A 25,435-nucleotide genomic window follows, 5' to 3' on the forward strand; every position below is an offset into this window, starting at 1 on the left:
TCTAGAGAAGGTTCTAGTGCATGAGTCCAGTGGGCCCCGGCTGGAGGGGAGGGCCAGGCAAAGGGAGAAGAGAATGCAGACAGGAGGGGCTGGGCCCCAAACAGGCGGTCAGTTTACCAATGGCCCTGGTGGCCCAGAGGGTCCCTCGTCAGGACCTCGTGCACAGTGACCGTGTAATAGCTCCCGGTCCAGTCGCCTAGCTGACCCCATCTAGCACCACTTTTTACACTTTTTTATAGGGCTTCCTTTTTTCTCCTTCTGTATTTTTTCCACCACCCTACCTCTCAGACTAAATCGGAGAAAAATGGGTTTTGTCTTTTTTTACCAAGAAGACAAAGTCTTAAATTACCTTCTTCAAGGTCTGCAAATAGAAATCCCAAATAAGACAGCCACCTCTTCTTTTCTGTCTTCCTCTCGCCCTGTCTCAGGAGCCCATGAGCTTGAAATAAAACTCAGCACGGTGGCTCCAGGGGAAGTAATCTGGGCCCGGCCGGCACCAGCCGTGGAGAGGCGGGGCAGGGCAGTGCGGGGGGGGCCCAAGCAGACACTGGTGGGAATGAAGGAGAGGGAGATGGAGGTGGGCAGAACCAAGGCCTGCTTGCTCTGGGTCTGGAATAAAAGAGGTCCCCCTAAAGGGGACGGTTCCTCAAGGAGCAGCTACGCTCTGAGTGTCAGAGTGTGTGTGTGTGGGAGCCCAGGGAATGAGAGAAGCCCAAGGAGAGATCTCGGAGGCTGCTTTGGGATTTAGATGCAAACAGGATCACCGGGCACACGAACCCCCATCTTCTCATCCCACTGACGCCACGGTTCCCAGAGAGCCCACCAGCGGGCATCGGGACAAGGGGAAGGAGCATGGTTCTGGGGCAAAGGCTAGGAATTTTAGGGCTTGCCACATGTAATATTAATAGCCGACAGTACAGAGCACTTACTCCGTGCCAGGGACTGTGGTCAACACCTCACGTAGATCATCCCATTTCATCCGCAAGACAACCCTGCCACATGGGCATCATTATTCTCTCCAGTACAGAGGAGGACACGAGGACGAGAGGTTACGTAACTACCCACATTCTCACATACCTTGTGACAGATCAGGGTTTAAACCCAGGGAGCCAGACTCCAGATCTTGTCATCCTACTGCCAAACCACTCGGTCTACCGACCTGCTTCCTCCTTCAGAAAGTCGAGGTGCTGGGGTGGCCTGGGGATCATCGAGGTCCTTTCCAGCACAGATGCTCTGATTTGGGGCTCGTGCCTCACCTGCGCATGCAGAGGTCCTGTTCGAATGATACAGGATTCCACCGCAAGGCAGGCACGCCGAGTGTGTGTGTGTGTGTGTGTGTGTGTGTGTGTGTGTGTGTGTGTGCAGGACAGGTGAACTTGTGTCCTGCCATCCTGCTAAGACGGGGGGAGAATAAGAACACAGCACAGTGCAAAGTCTGTAGGAAGACTTGAAGGTTAGTCCTGCATCAGAAGGGCCAAACCAAGATCCACAGCGCTAGAAAATTCTGCGTGGTTCACCTCCATTTTGTGTCCAATGACCTTGGCGTTTCTCTACTCTTTGCTTGGGGCTGCACACCCCCAGTCTGAGAGTCCCCGGCCAGACAGGCTAGGATGCCCTTTGAAGGGAACCTCGCCTGGCTCTGGGCGGGCGAGGCCGCCTCCGTGGATCCCTGGTCACACGTGTGTCTTCTTTGCAGGCCCAGCAACCATGGCCCATTACAAGGTCGATCAGGACGACTGGCTGACCGTCTACTTGAAGTATTTACTCGCTGTCTTTAACTTCTTCTTCTGGGTAAGTGAACCCGGCACATGCCACCCACTTCTCCAGCACCGCGTGAGTCAAGCCGTCTTTGCTTTTTTTGAGTCATCGCTCTGGAGCTGATTTATTCCAAATCAAAGACCACCCATGGGCTAATTCTGCCTACTTGAAAGCAAACGTGTACATTTGCTACTGAGGGGGAACCTAAGACTCGGCTTGCAGGTTGGCGTGGAGTCCGTACCGCACAGCAACCGGGCATCGCAATGAGCTTGCGTCCCGGCCTCAGTCCGCAAGGTCTGGCTCTCCCTCCCCTGCTAACTTGCGGCTCCAGTGCCTGGTGGGAAATATGACGGCCTCAAATACTGCTTGTTTTCCTCCGAAGCCCATTTGCCTTTCATGATTCGCATTCTCCAGGCCCGAGGCAGAGAAACATAAGTCCTGGGGGGCCCAGGGCTGCGTCTGTGCATTGGGAATGGTCTCTGTAGCGACTCCCCGCCGGGGAAACCACCCGGGCTATAGGTCATCCAGGAAGAAAGGAGTCTGTCCACTTGAGGCAATTATCCGGATAATTGTAGCAGAATACCACCAGGTCCCAAAAGAGCCAGACACTGGAATGTGTCTGGAGAGGCGGAAGGGGGCTAACGGTGCAGGCGTTGCCGTCAGCAGAGGCGGAAGGGGGCTAACGGTGCAGGCGTTGCCGTCAGCAGACAGGCTGTGCCGTAGGCAACTCACCTACGCTGGCTGAGCCTGTGTCTCCAGTTAAACGAAAGCTATTTGGCAATGACCAACCCGCTGTTTTGCCTACTATAACTTCCTTGTTCCCAGCCCTTCTGCCTAGAAGTCTTTCGTTCTGTATGTGGCTCTCGGAGCTCCTTTGCATCCGCTAGATGGGATGCTGTCTGATTCAAATCGAGTTTTGTTCAAATCAACTTAACATTTTTAATGTACCTCAGTTTATCTTTTATTTTTTTATTAATTAATTATTTATGGCCGCGTCGGGTCTTCGTTGGTGCGTGCGGGCTTTCTCTAGTCGCGGCGAGCGTGGGTTACTCTTCGTTGCGGTGCACGGGCTTCTCATCGCGGTGGCTTCTCTTGCTGCGGAGCACGGGCTCTAGGTGCGCGGGCTTCAGTAGCTGTGGTTTGCGGGCTCAGCAGTCGTGGCTCACGGGCTCTAGAGCGCAGGCTCAGTAGTTATGGCGCACGGGTTTAGTTGCTCCGCGGCATGTGGGATCTTCCCGGACCGGGGCTCGAACCCATGTCCCCTGCATTGGCAGGTGGATTCTTAACCACTGCGACACCGGGGAAGTCCCTCAGTTTATCTGTTAGTAGTGTATTTCACAGACGCCCTGAAATGGTGTATGTGAAACGCTTAATTCCGTCTCTGCACACAGAAGGCATTCAATAAATGCAGTCTTTTGGGTATATTAGCTGTAGAAGGCCCGAAAAAGCCAGCAGGTCAACCTGCTCGTAAGGCAGGGCTGAGTCTCCTTGTTGCCATGGCAAAGGATGCGCTCTCGGAAGCCTCTCAGAAAGGCAGAGGCAAAGCTGGGCCTTTCCGGAGTCTTCCACTAAGATTAATGAAATTGCTTAATACTGGGAAGGATCATGGTATAGTAGTTAAGGATTGGTACATACAGCAAGGCAAGGGTTTAGAAGCGTCTTGGAGAGGGGACACACAATGCCATCTATTCAGAAGTTAAACAATCTGCCGTTTGCTTAAATGCTTTTTGCGAAGTTCCCGAAACGAACAATGAACTTGTTTTATTTGCAACTTTTCCCTTCCTGGGCGAGCGTTTCCTGGAACAGGGAAGTTGTGTGGACGAAGACAGTGGAATAATAAAGCCACAGTGATATGATCAGGTCATTGTGTGGGCGTAGATAGTTTTGATTCTCAGAGAGAAATCCGGTGGGGTGTTTAAGATTCTCGCTGAGTGAGGATTTTTTTAAAAAATACAGTATGTCCCTTACATACGAACGAGTTCCGTTCCGAGAGTGCATTCATAAGTCCAGTTTGTTCGTAAGTCCAACAGAGTTAGCCTAGGTGCCCAACACAATCCGCTCTATAGTACTGTATTGTGATAGGTTTATAACACTTTTCACACAAGTAATACATAAAAAACAAACACAGAAAATAAAAAAAACATTTTTAATCTTACGGTACGGTACCTTGAAAAGTACAGTAGCACCAGTACAACAACTGGCACACGGGGGCTGCCATCGAGTGAACAGGCAGGAAGAGTTACTGACTGGAGGAGGGAAAGGAGGTGGGAGATGGTAGAGCTGAAGGGTCGCCAGCAACAGGAGACGGAGGAAGCTGCAGTGTCACTCACGCCTGACGCTGACGGCGCAGGTTCTGGTTCCTTTGCTGGAACCAGATGCACGTTTGCATCTTTGAAAGCTTGCACCTGGAAGGTTTATATGTCGGGGACTTACTGTAATAAGTGTGCTTTTCCAGCTCATAAAGTCTTATGTATCCACTAATAATCGATAAAATACTAAAAACTATAAGTAAGGAAAAAAATGGCCCATATCTCAGGGTATTAGGCTCCTGGGGGGCTGTAACAAAGGAGCATAAATTGAGTTGCTTAAGACAACAGAAATTGATTGTCTCACAGCTCTGGAGGCCAAAGTCAAGTCCGAAATGAGTGTCAGCAGGGCCGTGCTCCCTCTGAGACTCTAGGTAGGACCTTCCTTGCCTCTTGCAAGCGCCTGGTGGGGGCGGGCATCGTGGAGTCCTTGGCTTTCGACTGCATCTTTCCAGGCCCTGCCTCAGTCATCACGTGCTGTCCTTCCTGTGTGTCTCTGTCCTTACACAGTATTTTCTTCTTGTAAGGACCCACTCATACAGGATTAGGGCCCATCCTAATGTCTATACCCTAATTACTTACATCTGCAAAGATCCTATTTCCAAATAAGGTCACATTCACAGGTACTGGGGTTAGGACTTTAACAAATCTTCCTGGGGATACAGTTCAACCCATAATACTGTCTACCCAGAAATGACCACTGTGGACATCCCTTCTAGGCTTTGCCCTGATCAGGACAACAGATGGTGGTGACCTGCATCGAGGGGGTGACAGCGAGCATCAAATACTTGGGGAGAGTCAAGGGTTTTAGGAAACAAAATTGACAAGATTTGGTCATTAATCAGATGCTGTTGAGAGGGCAGAGGTGTCTAGGATACGTAAGTCCATCCCCGCAGCGGGAGCCCAGGAAGGCAAGCAGCGTGGGGTCAGATGGCGAGGTCAGACGTTGGCGTGGTGCGTTTGAGTTGCCAGGAGACCGTCTGAGCAGAGATGCCCAGTGAGAGAAGTCAGGTCAGGGGTCTGGGTCTCAGATGGGCATCGTCTCCACCCCCATGGTGGTTGCAGCCACGGGACTGGGTGAGAATCCCAGGGAGAGCATGGGGGCTGAGAATTCAGGCAAGAGAGAGATGCGGGAGTCCCAGATATCAGGGGTGCGTCCAGGGTCCGCAGTGTCCCCGTTTACCCTGTCTAAACCAGGAGAGACTGGGGTTACGATGCCTAGCATCTGAGAGGTACTGCTGGATAACGACCTTCCGTGGATTATCCCCTGTGATCCGCAGGTCAGCCCTGGCGGCTGTATCACTGTTACCCTCATGTTACAGACAGGGAGCAGGTACACCCAGTTCAGAATCCTGCCCAAGGTCTTGTCGTGGTGATAAGGAAAGCTGGTGCTAACATCCAGGTACTCTGGTCAGTGATAATGGAAAATCTATTCCATGGCATTTATTAAGCACGTGCTAAGTGCCAAGCCCTGTTGTGGACGCTTGGAATCCGTCCGTGGACAAAGCTCCCAGCATCCACAGAGCTTCTGTTGTAGGCCTTCCCTGGGCTGTGCGTCCACGCGCATCCTCCCAGCGCCCCGAGGCTGTGAGCGGCTCTGCGAGAGCCCTGTGTTACCAAGGTGGAAGCAGTCTGCCCGAAGCCCCGGAGCTGGGGGCCCCTCTCTCTGACCCCTAAGCCGGTGTGCCTGGCCGTCAGCTCTGACGTTACCTGCTGCCTCCAGCTCTGAGTCCTGCGTTTTCCCAGTGTCCCGGGTGCCGGGAAAACTTGGGCTCAAGTTCAGGCTCAAATTGGGACCCCATTGTCTATTTGCCATGGAAGATTAGGTGCTGCGGACTGAACTGTGACCCATAGGGATTGAAGCCCTAACCCTCAATGTGACTGTATTTGGAGACAGGGCGTTGAGAAGGTAATTAAGGTTAAATGAAGTCACAAGGGTGAGGTCCTAATCCGATGGGATCGGCCTTACAAGTAGAGGAAGAGAGCTGTCTCTCTAAGCCTGCCCAGAGGAAAGGCCATGAGGACACAGTGAGGAGACAGCCGTCTTCTGTAAGCAAAGAAGGTCCTCACCAAAACTGAATCAGCCAGCACCTTATTTGGAGGACTTCCAGCCTCCAGAACCGTGAGAAATAGAAATAAATTTCTGTTGTTTAAGCTCTGCTATGGCGTTTTATTAGGGCAACCTTGAGCAGACTAAAGCATTAGGCAGCTCACTTAATCTCACTGAGTTTCACGTTTTTCCTACGTTAAACGGGAATATCAGCGCCTGTAAGAATTAAAGATGAATATTGAGGGAAACATTTCGCACAGCGTCTGGCACACACCTACCTGGTGCTTAGCTGTTACGCATAGCTATGCTATCACGATTAGACTGAGGGGCACACCTCATCTCTAACCGCTTCCTACGTCCATAGCTCTGGCTCGGCGGCGTTGGGGATCACGTGACCCATATAAGAAATTCATGGAAGCATAAGAATTGCTCGTGAAGCACCATTCACGAGGCTAAGCTTACCCTTACCGTGTGCAGTGCCCTCCGATGCTTTCTCCTCTATAGCGTGGTGGTTTTGTTTTGTTTTGTTTTTTAGCACAGGTTACCACACACCGAGTTTAGCTCACAGCCCTAAATGGTTACATCCCAAAGTTTGAAACACCCAGAGCAGTGAGATGGGGGGAAACAGCAGCCCCTCCACCCCCAGGTGGGCAGGATTCAGGTGCCGGTCATGCAGTGCAAGGTCTCGGTGAGACTTTAAACCAAGTCTCCACCAGCTGCCACCATAGCACTGTGTGAGGGTTATAAACCACCTTACAATCCAAAATGATTCTACGAGCACTCTGTCATTATCTTCACTCCCATTCTGTAGATGATAAAACTTCAGCTGAGGTGACTGGCAGAGTTCTAGGTCAAGTCTGGGTTTTCTGACTCTGCGTCTGCTGCCCTTCCCATCTCCATAGACCACTGACTCGTAACCACAGCCTTAGACCCCCCACTCTGATGCCTACTTGGACTCCAAAATTTCTCCAGGAGTCAGGGTTGAACCTGGATTAGGACGTTTTGATGGTGTGGACAGTTCAGACACACAGCGCATGAAGATTATAAGCAGAACTGAAGTACAGCATCGCAATACACGCCCGCATCCTGTATCTAAGCTCTGCCCCACCTCTGGACCCCTAACCCCTACTCAGCCTATGCCTGCCCCCCATCTTTCACCATCGCCCTGCCCCTGACTCCCACCCCACCCCCACCATGCAGTTCGCCTAATGCAGAGTTGAACATGACCATCTCACTGGGCAGGGGCGGCTCCCTTGGATACAGCTCTGGGTCAGGAACCAAAAATGCCAGAGCTTTCATGACCCTAAAATAGAAAGTGTGACCCAAGCTTCCTATGCAGCCGCCTAGGAAATGCTTTACCTCCCCCTCCCATTTCCTACACGGGTCCCTACAGCTCCCATCACCCCTGCAATGTTGTTCTCTAATGTATTATTTTAATTAGCTCCTCGGCAGTGTTAATAATCAAAACTTTTCCAACCTCCCAGGAGCTACGCAGGCTGTGGGAGAGCCAGGGAAGCAGCGGCTCCCTTGCCTGGGGTTGCCTTGCCTCCGGAAGCTCTGTCCTGCCCGGGGCGCTGGCTGCAGTGTCAGCACCTCCCTCAGGGGCCAGTGGGGCTCAGACTCCAGGGGATCCCTGGGGTCCCTTAGGGGGACACGGACCAAGACAGGAGGCAGCGGTGACGCAGGACTCGCCCGACCAGGGCAGCGAAGTGGCTTGAGAGCATCCCTCCAGGGTCCCCGGGGAGGGCCTGGTGGGGAATAGCCTCAGCTCACCCCCCTGCCGAGGGGAGAAGCCTTCACTCTGTTCATCCCCATCCCACTGATGGTGGCCTCTGCCCACCTCCTGGGACAGACCATCTGAGGAAGGACAGCTGAGGGGCCCCGTGGCTGGCGTTTCTGCTGCGTCCCTTCTCAAGGTGCTGTGAAGTCGCAGGACCCCGTGGTGTCCGGGCATCCTGCCTCTCTGTGCTTCAGCTTCTGCTGGGGGACAGGCCCCTACTCGGGGGGAATGCACATCTGGTCTGCCCAGGGCCACGGTGGGGAGACGGGTCCAGGAGGAAGCCTGTGGCGGCCACGCTGAGCCGTCGCCGCTGCGGCCCAGACACCCCTCAGCTTGCCTGGGAGTGCCCGCAGCCCAGTGGGTGAAGAGGGCATGAAGTGGACATCAGATTTCTTGAGTTCTAGGCTCCCGGCCGGTCACGGGTCCTTGGAAAAGTCACTGTTCTCTGGGCCTCAGTTTCTTCATCCGGAATATAAAAGGGTTAGACCTGACTCTTTCCTCTGCCCCCTTCCTCTGTCCCTCCTGCTTCCGTGGGGAGTTACGGGGCATCTGTCATACGTGGAGGGCTCTGCGCAGATGCTAAGATGAGTGAGGTTTAACCAAGAATCCAGAGGGGGAGGCAGACGAGGTACCGAGTGCAGCAAGCACGCCGCGACGCCTGTAACTGCAGAAACCCGTGCGGGCGGGGACGAGTAGGGCGGACAGGCTGATTTGCTGGGAGGGGGGCGGGGACAGCGCCAGGCAGCATCCCTCCGGGTTCTGAGCTGCGTGTGGAAGAGAACAGGTGATGTGAGTCCCCTCCCAGCCCCGACCCTCAGTAAGTCCCATGAGATGTGCCCGTGTGATGAGGAGACTGGCCCTTGCTGTCCCTACAAGAGAGTGAGAAGTCCAGAGTGGCGACCACGGGGGTCCTGATCTGGGCCATGGTGGTGCCGTTGATGAGACTGGGGGGGGGGGGGCGCGGAGGACAGGGGTGGGTCTAACTGGGTGAACACTCATCCAGCCCCCGGTCCTTCCCAGTCCAGGTGGTGCTTGGCACCTGGAGGCCCCCAGCAAACACTTAGGGGAGTGGACTACACCACCACCTGTGCGACCTCCGCCCCCTCCCCGTGCCACGGGCGCCCCGGCACTGCGGACAGAGAGCACTCCTGCCCCGGGGTCCTCCCGTGTTGGCAGCCCCAGCGTCCTGGGCCTGCTGCTCCGGCCGGTCCCCTCCCCGACCCCAGCCCAGAAGCCATTCAGCTGCTGACGAGGAGAGGAAAACCCTGCAATGACTTTTGCACCCCTCCTGCTTTCCGCTGGGTCTGACAGGAAACGTTTTGGCCATGTTTCTTCTCTATAAATGGGCCGTTCCTAAAATTACACGGCCTGGGTGACCTGCCCGCCCCTCCCGGCCTGCCCGTGTCCTGGTTGGTAAGAAGGCCAGCTTCACCCTCTGCAGGGCTTTCTGCCTGACTGGCTACAGGCTATGGTTTTGAAAAATGTACTTAATATTCCAAAGAAATCCAACCCAGTTTCTGTCAGGAGCCAGATACTGTTGAGTCAACTCTACGCAAATGGCCGGTGCAGAGCTCAGCAGGGTCATTTGGCTCCGGCCCCAGTCGGTCTTCCGCAGGGCCTCTTCCACCGCTCTTTCTGCTGACCCGGCATCTCTGAACCGCTTGACGAAAGCCACGAGCATCTGTATTGGCAGATGGTCGTGGGGACACGTCACCCATGCGGAAGACCTCCGAGCTTGTCATCCGGCCATTTTACAGATGAAGAAACTGAGGCTTCCAGAGGTGAAATGTCTGCACAGTCACACACTTAGTCAGGGGCACGGCCAGGGCTGGGACCCAAGCCCACTGACCCCTTCCCTCCCAAGACGCCCTCTGGCGATCCGTGCCGACGTTGGGCAGCTTTGACTTCTCCTGTCCACAGGAAAGATCGTTTTCTAAAGAGCCAGCCGGGTCCCAAGCAGGACACCCCCTGAAGGACTTGAAACTCTCTTGCCCCGGATGGCAAATCCCATTGGGTGTCCCCAGCAGACGCTATGTGACACCCCAGGGGAGGTCTGGGGGCCCCACTGACTCGGACTCGCCTCCTGATTTCTTCTGCACATCAGGACCAGTGTGAATTTGTTGCTTTCCAGACCTTAATCAGGACGGCGTGTCCGCCCAGACCCTCCCCTGTGGGCGAGGGCCCTGCTGCCACCCTGGCTGAGCTGCAGCCCTGCCTGCTCTGCAGATCCCAGCCGTTTCTGTGACCGGGACACGCTCCTCTCTTAGGGGGTCAGTGTGCATTGCTCACAGCACCCCTCCCTCCCCTGGGAGCACATAGTTTCTTCCTTTCTTGCGTAATTTAACTTTCCTCCATTTGGACTGAAAATACTGCCCCTCGTCACCCCCCTTCTCCCCCAAAGCTCCTGTCAAAGCAAACACCCTGGGCTTCCCTCGTGGCGCAGTGGTTGAGAGTCCGCCTGCCGATGCAGGGGACACAGGTTCGTGCCTGGGTCCGGGAGGATCCCACGTGCCGCGGAGCGGCTGGGCCCGTGAGCCATGGCCGCTGAGCCTGCGCGTCCGGAGCCTGTGCTCCGCAATGGGAGAGGCCACAACAGTGAGAGGCCCGCGTACCGCAAAAAAAAAAAAAAAAAAAAAAAAAAGGCAAATACCCTGATGCAGACAGGGAAGTGGTGGGAGGGGCAGTCCTGAGCTGGGCCAAGGGCCTCCAGGCCACGGCCTCAGGGGAGGATGTTCTTGGGACCCTGCTGGGGGAGGGGACAGGACTGACCCCTGTTGACTAGGAAACTACACGGTGGTTCTCAACTGGAACCACCTGGGAACTTAGTAAAGGATCCAGGCCTGATCCCACCCCCACAGATCCAGTCACCTTGGTGATGTGCGGAGGTCTCTGGGTGGTGGTGCGGCCCGGCAGAGAAGCACTGCCTTAGAGGGTGCAAGGTGGGGGGGCCCCAGAGACGTCTACACCGGGGTCATTGTGAGATGCAAGATGAGGCCTCAGCCCCCGAAGCTGAGCGCATTATTTTACGTGGATGACGTTTCTCTGGGCAAAGCATCCCAAGCTTTTTATCAGATTCTCAGTGGGTTCCATGTCCCCCAGCAGATTAGGTGTCCCCAGTGCTGTCCACACGTACCCCTTTGGTGGTTCCAGATCCGATGCTAAGCCTGTGGGGTTGACAAGCCTAATGGATGACGTGCCTATTTCTGTAAAGACACTACACGCGTCAAAAGTTAGATACACTCAGTGTGGTCACGTTGACTATTTCATGCCGCTCAGAATCTCTTCTTGGTACTACCACGTGCCTTTGATTAATAAAAAATGAGAAATGAACTATTACTTAATGCACTGTGTTTGATAGGCAGAAACCCTTCAAAACGTAAGACCCGTGGGAAAAAGTAATCAAAGGGGCCCTTGGTGGTTATAGGTTGGGAACCACTGGCCTAACACGTCCACCTTGTTTGAGAGATGAAGAAACTGAGGCCCAGAGAGGTTAAGGGACCATCTTTAGGTCACACAGCCAGTTATGCACAGCTGAGACCCTCTCTCAAGCCTCCCGGGCATGCTGTAGGGGCAGAAAGATTATGTGCAGAATATTTTGCTGGAAACCCTCACTTGACACAATCCTGTTGACCCAGACGGAGGAAATTCCTCACTGGTCCTGGAGGTTATGTGGCCAGAGGTAGCCCACGCTTCTGAGAATTAGAAAGCCTGTTGTAGTCCAGGATTTCATCCAGCCTAAGATACCATCACTTGTAAGATACACCATTGTTTTCTGTACCGCAAGGCAAGAGTGCGGCCAAGCGTGGTTGTAAGATGCCATCAACCATAAGATGTGTCTGTTTGGAGATGTTAAAACGGGAGGAAAAATGTATGTGCCGTGGAATCAAAGGAGGTGGATCCCATTTGGAGCCGTGCGACGTCCTTCCACCTGGTTCCCTTACCCGCTAGAGGTGCTAAGGGGGATCAGGGCCGAAAGGGATCAGACGGTCAGCAAAGATCAGACGGTCAGCCCCCCGCTCAGTGTCCTGCCGTCCCAGAGCGACTCCAGCCTGTGGAGCGTGTGTCCCTTCCTTTGGGGGGGCAGCTCGGCTGAGCTGCAGACCCGGGCTCTGAGCTGGGGCTGGCCCTGCCCTGTGTCGCCCCACAGAGGCGGCCCTCGGGCAGCTCCCCTTCCTCTGTTGGCCTCGTCCTCTGTCTGTAGAGCAGAGATGAGAAGCCCAGTCGCGCTTCCCCCACAGGCGATGAGAAGGGGGCTTGTGAAAGTGGCCCGCCAGGGATGCAAGCCGGGGAGGAGCGCTCGGGGTTGGGGGCGGGGACGGCGGGAGGGGGTCCCCACAACTGGAGTGTCCCTGCCTCATGACGGCGACGCACGGGCATCGTGGTGGGAAGCACGGGACCGGGAGTCAGACCTGGACCCAAACTCTGTCCCTGCCTCTCCCCTCGACCATGGGTAAGCCTCTGTTTCCCCATCTACAAAATGGGCAGCCAGACCTTCCCACAGGCTTCTCAAAGGACCAAATGAGATGATGCACGAGAAGGGCCTCGTAGGCGTTGGGTGCTCAGACCCGGTGTTCCGCAGATGGGGGGTGCCGCGGTCATGGCCGTGGGCGTCTGGACCCTGGTGGAGAAGAGCGGCTACCTCGGCGTCCTGGCCTCCAGCACCTTTGCCGCGTCCGCCTACATCCTCATCTTCGCGGGCACGCTCGTCATGGTGACCGGCTTCCTGGGCTTCGGTGCCGTCATCCGCGAGGACAGGAGCTGCCTCTCTGCGGTGAGTGTCTGCCCGGCCCTGCCCAGCGCCGTGGGTAGAGGGAGGGCCACCTGCCCCGGGCTTCTGAGAGCCTGGCCCCCTGACCAGGCTCCACTCTGAGAGCCCCACCCAGTGACACTGGCCTTGGTCTTGGAGGCCTCGGGAAGGCTGCCATGGTCTCCAGGTGCTTGGGACCTAAGCCAGGAGGGCACCTTGGAGGTGGCGGCAGCACTGCTCCTCCCCTTTTTTCTCCTCCTCCCCCCTTCCTCCTCTTCCTCTGTCCAGATTTTATCATGGTGATTTTCAAAAATAGGCAAAAATGAAAAGAATGTTACAATGAAGCTCCAGGTCATCACCCAGACTCACTGCCACCATCTCAGAGCCGATCCTGTCCATCTGCACCCTCCCCTGCTCCCCGCCCCACCCAAGACCCCAGATATCATGTCACCTGTAAAAATTTCAGGGTGTACCTCAAAGACATAAGGATCCTTTTTTTAGAAGAGGTAATGACAAGACCATTATCACACCTAAAAACAATTAACAGTCATTCCTTGATATCATGAAATAACCAGGCAATTCCAAATTTCCCCAATTGACCCATAAGCTGTTCTTTTTTTTTTTTTTTTTTGCAGTTTATTTGAATCAGAATCTAAATTTGTAAGGTCTGTGTGTTAGAGTTGGTTGATTTGTCTCCCAAGTCACTTCTGGTCTCTAAGCTCCCCATCAATCTCTCTCTGTTTTTTTTCCTTGCAATTTACCTGTTGAAGGAACCAGGTCATTTGTGCTTTACTCTCTCCCAGTCTGGGCTTTCTGATGCCTTGCTGATGATGTGCTCGTAGTTGGGTGTAGAAGCTCGATCAGACTCAGGTGTGATCGTTTGGGCAGGGGTTTCATGGGTGAGGTGGGCAGCCCAGGCTCCGTGTCGGATGCCCCCCTGGAAAGCTGAGAGGACACCTGCACCCCACCTCTGGCTCCAAGTGTCAGGAAAGGAAGGGCTGCACTCGAGGGGGCAGAAGCCGGAATCCCGCTCAGGACTCCCAGACCCTCCCTCCCTCCTGGGCACCTGTTGCCAGGGCAGGCTCCCTGGGGCCCGGGTGGCATCTCCCCCTTCATCTCCCCAGCGACAAGCCCAGTGCGGTCAGGGTAGGCTACAAAACATCTGGACTCAGAAAGGAAGGGCCGGGGCTGGAGTCAATCAGCCTGAGCCTGAAAAGGCTGCAGGAAGAAGCCTTGAGGGCTATGCCCTCCCTGCCCCGCTTCCCGTGCCCGTCACTGACGTGGCAGCCTCGGCCCCCCGCGTCTGACCAGAGAGAGGAGGGTCCGAGCCCCGCCGCCTCTTGCGCCAGCCGTGACCTAGCTTTTCGCTCTGGAGGCAGCAGCACCTGCGCCCAGGCTCAGCGGGACAGCCCTCCCCTGCCTAGCAAAAGTCCTTAGCTCTGCTGAGGGTCGCCCAGAGCAGGGTGCGGGCCGCGTGGATGGTGGGGGGGTGAAGGCCCACGGGGACCAGCCACCAGAGCGTGGCTTTGACTTGAGCTGTCCTTCCAGCCGTGGGACAGGGGTGCCCTGAGCCAGCCTGTCCCTGCCAACCGTCCCCAACTCCTGAGTCCTGGTGAGCCTGCTGGCACCCTTGATCGGACCCGTGTGAGCTGGATGAGGACACGAGACATGACTGAGGGACCGGGCCTGTGGTATAGCTGGTGGTGAGGGGCAGAGAGGTCCAGTCCTCTGGGACTGAGGCTTACAGGGACCGGGGCTCCTGGGCCCAGAGAGAGCCCGTCCCCTGCATCATCCATGACCCCCTTTGCCCTGCTCAGCCCTGGTCTTGCGGGAAGCAGGGCCTTCGCCTTGGCCTCTGGTCTCGGGCTGAGCCCTCTGGCCTGGGAGGCAAGCTGCCGGCCCTCCTTCCCACCCAGAGCCCTCCCTCTTGGTTCTAAAGGAGTCCTGTGGCCCGTGGTCCCCTGCAGCCTGGGAGACAGCCCCCTGCTTTCCACCGGGGTGCAATTAGAACACAATGGGCTTGGATCACGGAGCGCCCCCTTCCTCTAAAAGCAGCCCTGCAGAGTCACAAGCGTCGTAACCTCTGTGTGCCAGGCCCTTCTAAACGCTCAGGCGTCTTAGTTCCTTTGATCCTCATGCCAGCCCCACGTTTTGGAGGCGAGGAAGGTGGGGTTAGAGAGGTTAAGCCATCAGGTCTGGGTCACACTGCTGGCGGGTGGCCGTCCCCGGGCCCCTGCTCCCACCCGCCGCTCAGCACAGCCTCTAGAAGGTGCCATTCACCCCCAGGTGAGAAAGCTGGCCTGGGAGACACGGGGCCAGCGAGGGCCGCGGCTGCCTAGTGATGCTGCTGTTAGAATCACCTCCGCGTCACCTGGGTAGCCCAAGCGTGATGGAGGGAAGCCGAGCGGGACAGCGAGTGCAGAGACACCGTCTCCCGAGTCTGTGGACACCTGCGCAGAGCAGCTGTCCTCAGAAGTCTGGGGGTGCAAGAGTGACTCCCGCGGGGCCCAGCTAGGCCCCAGGGCAGGAGACGGGGTGGGGTGGAACCCTAGAAGCCCTTGCCCTCATTACAGTGCAGAAATAACTGTGCACGGTCAGAACTCATCCAGGCTAGAAGGGAACCCAAGGGCCATCGAGTCCAACACTCCATCCAAGGGGCTGCAGGACCCCGGGGAGAGTGGGGGTCACCCAGATGTTAATGGGGGCACTCAGCGTCAGTGGCCGTTTTGGAGGCTGTCAAACCATAAGCTCTTTTCCCCTTGGCGTCTCGGAGACCAGAGGAGAGCCGAGGGGTCTGTAATTGGCCGCTGTCTGCCCGCCCAGCCTCCCCTTCCTACACGATCCATCCGCGAGACATGTCGCGCCATCCAGGCCAAGCCATTATGAAAACACGTCTCCAGCGTCCGCAGTCGCAGCCTGACCGTCACTTGGCCTGGGGACCACCCCTGTGCCCGGGGCCGGGCAGAGACCGTGCGAAGACTTAGGAAGCCCAGGGGCTCGGTCTGGCCTGTGGGCCCGGAGCACACCTCTTGCTCCAGGCTTCTGAACTTCAGAGGGTCAACAAACAGGTGGGCCTGCTTGTCTCCCTGGGCCTGGAGGCAGGGCTGGGGGGCGCAGGGGCTGCTGGACAGGCAGGTGTGAGATGCCGCCCTTCTTCCCAGCCCCACTTGACCCTCCTGCCCGCGTTCACTTCTATCCCGCCCAGAACTGGTGAGTTCTCTGCCCCGACATCACTAACAGACACATCAGAGAGGCGCCAACTTGAAAGTGAGGTCAGGAAAAAGTGCGTGTGTGGACACACACATACAGCCACCCACCGCCAGCAGCGTGGGGATGAGAGCTGACAGACAGCAAACCTCGAAGCCTCGCATCTTCTTCCTTTGCTTTTCCCCGCCCGACCCCTGAAAGAACCAGACAGACCAGGTCCAAGGACAGAGCACAGGTGAGGGGGCGGGTCCTGAGGAACCCACACCCTGGCCCATTGGCCTCTGAATTACTGAGTATTCGAATGTTTAAGCCAGGAAGACGGCTGGAAGACTTCTCTTGGGTTAACACAAAGTAGGAATTTTAAAACCCATGCTCCCATTTACAGGCAAAAGGGATACTTAAGTCAGTCTAAAAGTGTTCTGTGGTTCCTGGAGCTTCTTCCTTCCTGGTCTCGTTTCTTTCTTCCCCCTTCGTGTCTAACTTCCTTTTGAAATCTTTAATCAGCTAAATGGACAAATGCAGTGAGGGTAGCTCTATACAAAACTCTCCCTAAAGAGGAAAGGGGACGACGAAAGACCAGGCATCTGAATGATGGGCGTCCACCTTGGATTAGGAGGAGGGAGGGGCTTGACATCAAAAGTTCCCTGCCTGGTGAGGGCGGTCCAGCTCCCTCGGCCCGGGGCGAGTCCATCCTGGCCCGAGCCCCTCCCCCAGCACATCTGCAGCCCCTCAGACTCACTTTCTCAAGAAGCAAATGTTCATCGGGGACAGGAATAGCACATCCTCGCCGGTGCTGAAATGATGACCAGCGCGGAGCCAGAAATCTGCAAGGGGGAAAGGGAACAGGGTTTAAATTATTCACACCAGATCTTCTTTTTTAGCCGAGGCTGCATGAGAGAGCCAGATAATTCAGGCCATCTCAGCCCAAGGCCGATGACCAGCACAGATGTCACCCTGATCCAAAGAAAGGGATATTTGTAGCGTTCGGAATATGGGCTCTGAACACTTTTGTATCTTCAGCCAAATGAAGATTAGGATAGATGGTTCAGGCTCCACTGGTCTTTGTCAGGGGTTCTTTTCTATTTAGGGGATGGACTCAAAGGAGGGAGTTGTAGAAACAGTTTCTGAAAATGAGGGGCCCCCAAGTTGCAACACTTCCATCAGATACATCCAGACTTGGATAACCAAAGGAGGAAGGACTGCGGCTGAAAAGCGGTTCGTAGTGCATCCTGCCTGGCCTGCTCCGGGACCTCTGGGAAGTCACCCGGCCACGCCCGGCCACCGTGGTATCCCCATCCCCATTCAGGGGCGAGGAGTGCGGAGGGGAACGAGGCAGTATTTTAGCTCTTAGGAGACGAGTCACCACATTATATAAAGATCATAAAGTGTGGCTATAATTAGTACTTGCATCACCGTCACCAGCTCCTTTGAGAAGAAGCTTAAATAAACGGAGTTATTCTTAGGCCCGTGACTCCCAGGGTCCTCACAACTTGCTGGGACACTGTGTAGAGGCAGGGGATGCAGGCGGCGTGGAGGGTGCCCGGGTCCCCTCGCCCAGGCCTTGGACCGTGTCCTCCCCGGGCTGGTTCCTCACCCACATGTTACTTTGCCAGGGCCCTACCAGCCACCCAGCCGGCTGGTCACATCCTCGTCTGTTGGTGGTACTCTGACCTTTGAGTCACTGCCCACGTGCGTCAAAGGAATGGGTCCTGCAGCCAAGGCCTGGGGAACCCCAGCTCCGCCCCATCGGAAGGAGAGGGCCTCTCCTCATCCGCTTGGCGTGGGCAGGAGGACCCTCACCAGGGTCCTGGGGAAGCAGGTACAGATAACCTCAAGAGCCGTCCTGGAGATGCTGCACGAGAGCCCCCGCAGTCACGCAGCCCGCTCTCCCAGCAGGCGCCTGGCGCACCTAGGCGGGAGAGGCCCTGGGCCGCACGCGGCTGCCTGGTGGATGTGGCCCCTTCCTCTCAAGGCCCCGCAGATCCTTCCCCTCAGCCGCCTTCTTGCTGGCCTTACTTGGTTCAGGGGCTGCGCAGAAAGGGCTGCCAGGTGGCTGATGAGTGAACTCCCCACCCTCTTCTCAGCCGTAGAGAAACAGACTTGCCTGAGGTCACGTGGCCCTCACCCCGGCTTGGTCCAGGCCCTTCCGCTATCCCAGGAGGCACGGTCCCCTCTTCCTGGACACCTCCATCACAGGGAGTGGGCACGCACCTTCTCGTGACTCGGGGCCCGTCGTTGGCATCCCAGGTGAAAAGGGAAGCAGGGAGGTGAGAATTGGGGACAAGTTACCCAGCTGCCTGCCACCTGGTCCACTGGGAAGTGGAGGGCAGGCTGCAGGGCGCTGCGGGGTGCAGGGGTCGGCTGTGTACCGAGGAAGTGCTTCGGCTGGGTTGGAGACGCGTCTAACTCAGCTATGTGTGAGTGGGTGATCACCCCGCAGTGGGGGCCGAGCAGGTCTCGGAGCAGACTGACCTCGGAGAGACAGCGTGTGTGTGGGCGCCTGTGTCTGTACGGTGCGTTGCAGGAGGGCAGGGATGGTTGGTAAACAGCATCTATTTGCGTCCCAAACCCCGGAGTTGATTGAGGGAGTATCCTCTACCTTTCCATCATTCAGCTTCCTGCTTCCTTTCCTCAGCAGAGTCTGGGTTTAACCACGTCACCGGGAGGGGACGTGCTCTGGTCCCCGTCACCTAGCTGGGCACAGTCAGTACCCTGACCACTGAGCCCTTCAGCGGAGGAGACCCTCAGAGCAGGAGATCTGGACAGCACATAGTCCTTCAACAGATATTTAGAGGCCCCGGGTGTATGCAGACGTTTTTCCTTCCCAGTATCATTTCACTCCTTTTTACGTTAACGTTAAAACAAACCCTATGCCACAGGCACGCACCCAGCAAGGAAGGCCTGGCGAGGGCTGGCAGCTGGGGAGAGCTGACCCGGAGAGGAGAGGCTGCCCTCCCGGCCCCCGTGTAGGCAGCTGGCAAGGTGGTTGAGAGCAGTGAGTGTCGCCGCTCTACTCTGACGGGACTCCTGGAAGGACGTGGCTGGTGGGGGCAGGTGGGCACCTCCCCCGCTTTGCTTTGGCCCTGCAGAGCCGGCCTCAGCTCCTGTCCGCCAGCATGAGCCACGGGTGCAGGCAGGGGGCGGGACCCACCTTCCTTCCTATCAGTGAGGTCAGTGCGCCGGCTGATCCGAACCTCTCGGCAGTGGTAGCAGCGCATCACAGACTCGGGGCTGCAGGCCCCCTCCGCCACTGGGACCAGGACGGGAGCGGTGGCTGGACAGCTGTCTGGACATACTGCTCTCATGTCGGGTCCCGGCACTGGCCTTGGGACACGGGGTGCCCTCTTCCATCTCACCGTACTTCACACGGGGGCTTTAGGGGTGCTTAGAATCAATGGAGCATAAGAGCAGGAAACAGAGAGATGTCATCTTTATTCTTAGTGAAGCTGATGGGAGTGTGTGGCTTTACACCTGTGTCCAGAAGCCTTAGCAACTCCCGCTCTGGGGAGACATGCGTACACGCCTACGAAGGGTATCACTCAACCCACGGTGTGGTGGCGAGCAGAGAATGTGGCATCCGGAGGACAGGCTGGCCCCAGGGGGAGGGAGGGAGGCCCGCTAGCCAAGCAGATTGGAGTAGCCGTGAGTAAGGGTGGGGGGAGAATCCGGGTGTCCTTCTAGATGTCCCTGCAGGGAGGCGGGAGGCCAGGACAGAGGAGGCTTGGTCCTGACTGCACAGACCGATGCAGCTGCGGCACCAAGACATTCTTCCCATCTTAGCCCCACATTTTATGCAGACGGCCCAGAGAGGGTGAGGGACTCCCCCAGGGTCACACAGCATCTTGTCCCAGAGGCCAGACTCCCAGGCCAGGGCGCCTTGTGTGACATCACTCTCTTCTCTGACCCGCACCCTTCAGGGCTCAAGACCCACCTTTTCCTGGGCTGCAGCCGATGTAACTGATCCCTGCCTGCTTGTAGGAGCAAATCTTCCACAAGGGGCGGTTTTTACAGCCAGCTACCTTCCGCCTTCTCCTCTCCAGTTTTCCGCAGCTCACGCTCCAAGTTACGCTGATGGGCCTGCCTAATTCATCCGCCTCAACAAGCATTTCCAGCACATTCCAGACTTCCTGCCCTTCTGGGCACAAGGCAGGGCGGGCAGGGTGGGCAGGGGAGAGGACGCGGAAGGGACTAAAACCCTGTCTTGGCTTGGAGGCTAGTGGGGAATACGAGACACCTGTATGAAAGGACAGAGGACCGTGCGGGTGGTTGACCTTCCCGTTTGGCTTGATCAGAGCCCCCAGCCTCTCTGAGCCCCCAGACTTTTCCTAACCTCCAGGCTCGGCAGAAACCCTACTCAGCCTCCCTTTCCCCCAGTAGCCAACTCTGTCCTAGAACGACCACTGCTGGGGACCCCGGCACCCATCCCACCCTTGGGTCCCTGCCACCTGCTTCGTGCTACCCCAGCCCTTTGCACAATCTCATCTGTGCCGGCGTGAGCACAGCTGCCCGCAGGCTATATGACATCTCTCCAGGGCCCGTGAGAAGTCAGCCCCAAGGAACACCCAGGCCTTTCAGGGGACTCGCCGGAGGCAGCAGTGGGTGACTTCCCCCCTCCCGAGCCCAAATCCATCAGGCGGTGGCATCCCCCAAGTCCCTAGGCCCCTTACGTCCAGGGGAGCCTGCTCCTCTGCCCCCAGCCAGGCGCTGCCACCCGCTGTGGACCCTGCTCTCTCCGCCCACACAGCTGAACTCTTAGCAGTCCTAGCCCGAAATCCAGTGGATGCCTGGCTTTGGTTTGTGGTTCTGGAAATGTGTTCTCCTCCTGTGACCCCCACAGTATGACCTTGGGACCCCCAACATTTTGGCTCGGGCATTGGACGGCCTCAGCTGCATCCTCTAGATGTGTCCCTCGAAAGCCTCCTGCCCCCGCACGGCCAATCTGCTCCCTCCTCTGCCCTCTCCCAACTGCCCCTCCCTCTGTGGACCGGCTCTCCTCTCCCCAGCCCCGGTCGTCTTCTCCGCTCCCAGCCCCTTGGGCCAGCACACAATACTGTATTAGCATCAGACACGGGCCAGAGCACACCCTGGCATCCTTTAGAGCAGCCCAGAGCTGAAGTCGCCGTGGCTGGACGGCCTGGGCCGGGAGCCCTGGGCTGGGCCAGGAGGATAGAGGTCACCTTCATCCTTCCAGCAGTGACATCTTGTTACTGGAATGGCTCAAGGCTCCAAAGCTCTTTTCTGCACGAACGGTCTGGCAGCTGCGCCCTGAGCCCTGACAGCCTCCAGCCGGCGGTTAATTACCAGAAAATCACGCGCCCTGAGGTCACTGCCGTTTAAGCATCTGGCTCCGCCTTTTCCGGTCCGGACTCTGGCTGCTCCGAGCTCCCGGACCCTCCCGCGGCTGTGATCAGCTCACACAGCCAAGCGGGGGGCTGCAGGCTGGTCTTCTCCCCGTGACTCAGTCTCGGCTGCAGCCCGACTCTCCTGTCTCACTACCTCCCTGAGAGTAGGCCGGCTCCCCCGCCCCCCGCCCCAGCCCCGCCTGCTGGACACAGCCTGGTTTCCATCGCTAATCATGCAGAATGCAGAGCGGACAGAGGAGAAGAGCTTCGGCCAAGCTCCCTTCTTTGTGATAGAATCAATCCTGTGGAGAAATTCCGGAAGTCCAGTGGTATAAAGTTCTTAAAAGTTACCTCAAGGATGGCACCAGCTGGGCCAAGCTGTCTGGTCTTGTGGGCCCCAGAAACCATGTCTCGGCTTGGCCCCATGCAGAGTAAATCCATCTGAAGACTCACCTTCTAATTCATCACCGTAATGTCACAATGGGGAACATTTCTGCACACGTCCCGCAGAGCCTCTGATTAAAGAAAGTGTCGGTTTGGTTCAGAGAGTCCTGGGCTGTTTCCGCTTCGTTTGGGATCTGTAGCTTTAGAAAATATCCAACTTTGCTTCCAGTTCAAACTGTTCCATTAGAGAAATAAAGGGGGAAATAAAAAAACTTTGGTAGGTGGTACAGGGGTGGGGGTGAATGTTTGGGTCCCGTTCTGTGCTTACCAGGCTGGTCCCTTCTGTGTCTGGGGTCCAGTCTGGTGTATTTCGAAGTGACGTGTCCTTATGGAGGGCTCTGGGGGCAGAGGCTACAAGAGGTTTCTTTGGAATTCTCACTCCTGGTTTCTATCCGACCAGGATTCCGGTGGTCGATTCTGGAAGGACTGGGGGTGGGGCTGAGTGTGAGGCCGGCTGCTCGCAAAGCTCAGAGGGGGCTTGAGGGTCAGGGGGGTGTTGGCGTGGGGTGGGCTCCTTTCGCCCCGCGGTACACAGGGGCAGGGCAGAGCAGGTGGGCGCACGAGGATCAAAGCCTATACACTCCCAGGAGCGGGACAGGCGTGAGGCCCGTGAGTCAGACGGGAGTCAGAAAGAAGGGTGAGGGCCACAGGGTCGCAGTCAGGACCTCTTGGCTCCAGGAGGGCTTTGTGGAGGCCTTGACCAAGCTCACACTTGACGGCTGTCAGCTACACAGCACAGACGTGCTCAGAGCAGTGAACACCGGGAGGGCCCGCAGAGACCAAGGTGCAGCCCTGTGTGCCCTCTCGGGGTGTAGCCCAGCTGTGTGGCCCCCAGACTCTCAGATGGTCAGGCCGGGCTGAGTAAAGCGATGGGGACAGACGTGGGCGTTAGAGCTGCGGCTGTGACCCCAGCACAGGCGTGAAGGCACAGGGCCCTTTGCTGGGGGCCGGGGAACCTGCCTGGCTGGTGCTGAGGGCTGGAGGCTGCACGGGGGCCGGAGAGAGACCCTCTTGTGCCCGGGTTTCCCCTCTGTCTCTTGTCCCCACCTGACACCCGGCATCCACCCAACCCTGCCCCCCAGCCATGCTGTGAGCTCAGCCAGCCCACCCATCAGCCATCAGGGTGATCCGGCGTGTGGGCACACAGCTCTGCAGCCAGAATCCCTGGGTTCAGTTCCAGACGCAACCATGTGCCGGCCACGTGGCCTCGGCCAGGCTGCAGCCTCTCCACACACATGTGTGATGCTGGCGCCCGCAGAGCACTGGGACGAGGAGGGCCATGCAGGGAGCACCCAGGTGGGTAAGGCACTGATTCTGCCCAGGAGGGCTGATTTGGGGCTTTCGGGAGTATTTCGGTGGAAGGGATGCTGTCCACTGCTCCCACTTGTAGAAGACCTGCCTTTCCTCTGTTCCTCAGAAGGCAGCACCCCCTGAGTTGGGTTATCACCTGCTAAGCCACAGGCCAGGAATTCTGGTGGTCTCTTGGGAATGGTGGGCTCAGGGTCCAGTACGTCCAGACTTATACTGAAACATGACTTCTCCAAATTACTCACAGGGGATCTGAGAACTTTTTATTGACTTTTGTTCAAGAATTCCAAACCCACACCAGACCGAGTTTAAAGGGGGTGGACTGTCGCTCCAGAACCTCTTCAGCCTTCCCAGAATCAACCGTTATCTACAGACTTCAACAGCCCACCTCTGCCCAGGGACCTGCCCGGGGACCCCAGGGCACAGCCAGGCTAGCAGCTTTCTCTCTGCACCCCGGGTGCTAGCGTGCCCACAGCTGAAGCCTCGTAGGCCTCCCTGATCCTTCCTTGAGTCGGGGTGAGCAACTTCCTGCCCCAAAGTCGCCCTCCAAGGCAGGTACAGGGTAAAGCCCCTCACCTGCTTCTGTCCGTGTTCTTTCAGGCCTCTCAGGAACCACAGAACCTTCCTGAGATCTTTTCTGTCATGTCTCCAATAGTGCATACGGGCACATATGCAAATCAAGCCCCAGCATCCGCCTTAGAGCCTGAAGGTAAATGTGTAAGTCAGAGTTTCTCGGCGGCCTTGGCACTGGCCTTGACATTTAGGCCGGATCGTCTTTGCCACGGGGCCTGCCCTGTGACGGTGGGAGGCTTGGCCGTGCACCCACTAGGTGCCGGTAGCACTCCTTCCCCGACTTATGACAACAAAAAATGGCTCCAGACATTGCCAGACGTGCCCTGGGGTCAAAATCGTGCCAGGCGGAGAACCACTGGTATAAATTAAATGGAAGTAACAATTCCGCGCCACCCACGGATCAGCAAAGGATTAAGCTGCTGCCCCCAGGCGTGGGCTGCGAGCTCTGGCCAGTCCCCCGTCTCACAGGCACGCTTAGTAAGACGCGCACTTGCAGATCTTAATCCAGGGCTGCTGTCCGAGCATCTAGACCCAGCTGCGCACCGGGCCCCGCGGAAGAGCCGGAGGATCCTGAGACAGGGTGCCTGTTCCCCAGAAGCTCATGGTCATCCTGGAGAGACAGCACGGTAGCACCAGAAGCAGGCTCCTGGGAGCAGTGGGTGGAGTTACGTCCCTCACCCCGCGGAGGCCACGCCCACGCCCGCGGCTGCGGATGAGGGGCAGAAGGCAGGCAGGGTGGGCCCCGGGTCTAGCCCAGGGGAGAAGGAGAAGAGCTGGAGTTCTTGTCGGGACACGAGGCGGGTGAAGCGCTGCAGGCATGTGGCTGGGACCTGAGAGCGGGCTCGTGGAGGCCGTGGCTGAGCTGTGTGTGGAACTCCAGGCAGGGGGACAGGGCAGAGGCGCGGAGGTGGGGGGCTGGGCCTGCATTCAGACAGCCCCCTGCACCGTGGGGGGAGATGATTTGGCTGGACCCGGGGCGTCAGGGGAGGCTTGGTGGAGGGCAAGGCGGAGGGCAGAGGAGAGGCGTGTCAGAGCTCAGGGCGCCACATGGCAGAGCCCTCCAGCCCGGCCCCGGTGCCCAGGCTCCAGCCGGCCAGCTCCAGAAGCCATGCCTCCAGGATCCCGGTGCAGCAGGATCCCAGGGAGTGGGGACTGTCACCCCGAGCTATGATTCAGGGCCTCCCACGCGCAGGTGAGTCACACACCTGCAGCCCTCCTGCCGCTGGAGCTACTGCCTGGAACCAGTGCCTGTGCCCACCGATCACCCAGCCGTCCTGTCCCTGGCACCCGACCTCCGTCCTGCGGAGCCCAGCTTGGCCCTGACCCCCCTCACAGGGGCATCTTTACGGCCGGCCGGCCGGCCGGAGCTCCTGGGTGGGAGGGGGCGTCACAGCCTCTCGGGACCGCCCTTCCCCTCCTGACGCCTCCGGCAGGTCGGGTAGTCTGTTTGATGCCTGCTGAGCGTCAGAACAGTTTTGAGGGGCTGGCAGGTATTCATTTAGCCTGCCATCATGTCAGGATGTGGCTGGGTCGCCCTCCGTTCCCATCCACCCTCTTCCCCAGCCTGGCTTCGACAGCACCTGTGGCAGCAACGTCCCCGGAGCAGCGCGACACTGCCACGTCTCCAGGACCGCCCTCCCACGTGACCCGCAGCTGGAGGGGTGATGGAGAGGAGCCTCGGCCCCCGCTGCCCTCCCCCGGCGCGGCCGGCGTGGGCGTGCGGCGCGCACCCAGGAAGCCAGGGGAGCAACTGGCGGTCACTGCGCGTAGGGAGGAGAGCGGCCTCGGTGCCGGGCGGGCAGGGGAAGTGGAGGGGCCGCCGTGTCAGAGGAGCTGCAGAGCGGGCATGTGCCCCTGGGTGGGGGCGGACAGAGCTCGGGCACGCAGGTTCCCCTGGTGCAGCGCTGAGCCTGGGCTTGG

General features: G+C 57.5%; 1 protein-coding gene across 1 annotated transcript in view; it reads left to right on the forward strand.

Moving 5' to 3' along the window:
- Window positions 1-1,707: 1,707 nt before the first annotated feature.
- Window positions 1,708-25,435, forward strand: part of TSPAN11 (tetraspanin 11) — a 35,582-nt gene continuing 11,854 nt past the window's right edge. The window contains exons 1-2 of the mRNA XM_065887601.1: window positions 1,708-1,791; window positions 12,474-12,665. Coding sequence (XP_065743673.1) covers window positions 1,708-1,791; window positions 12,474-12,665 — 276 coding nt within the window. The remainder of the gene's footprint in view (window positions 1,792-12,473; window positions 12,666-25,435) is intronic.

This window comes from Phocoena phocoena, chromosome 11 (genome assembly GCF_963924675.1).
Source record: "Phocoena phocoena chromosome 11, mPhoPho1.1, whole genome shotgun sequence".
In the NCBI taxonomy this organism is placed as follows: domain Eukaryota; kingdom Metazoa; phylum Chordata; class Mammalia; order Artiodactyla; family Phocoenidae; genus Phocoena; species Phocoena phocoena.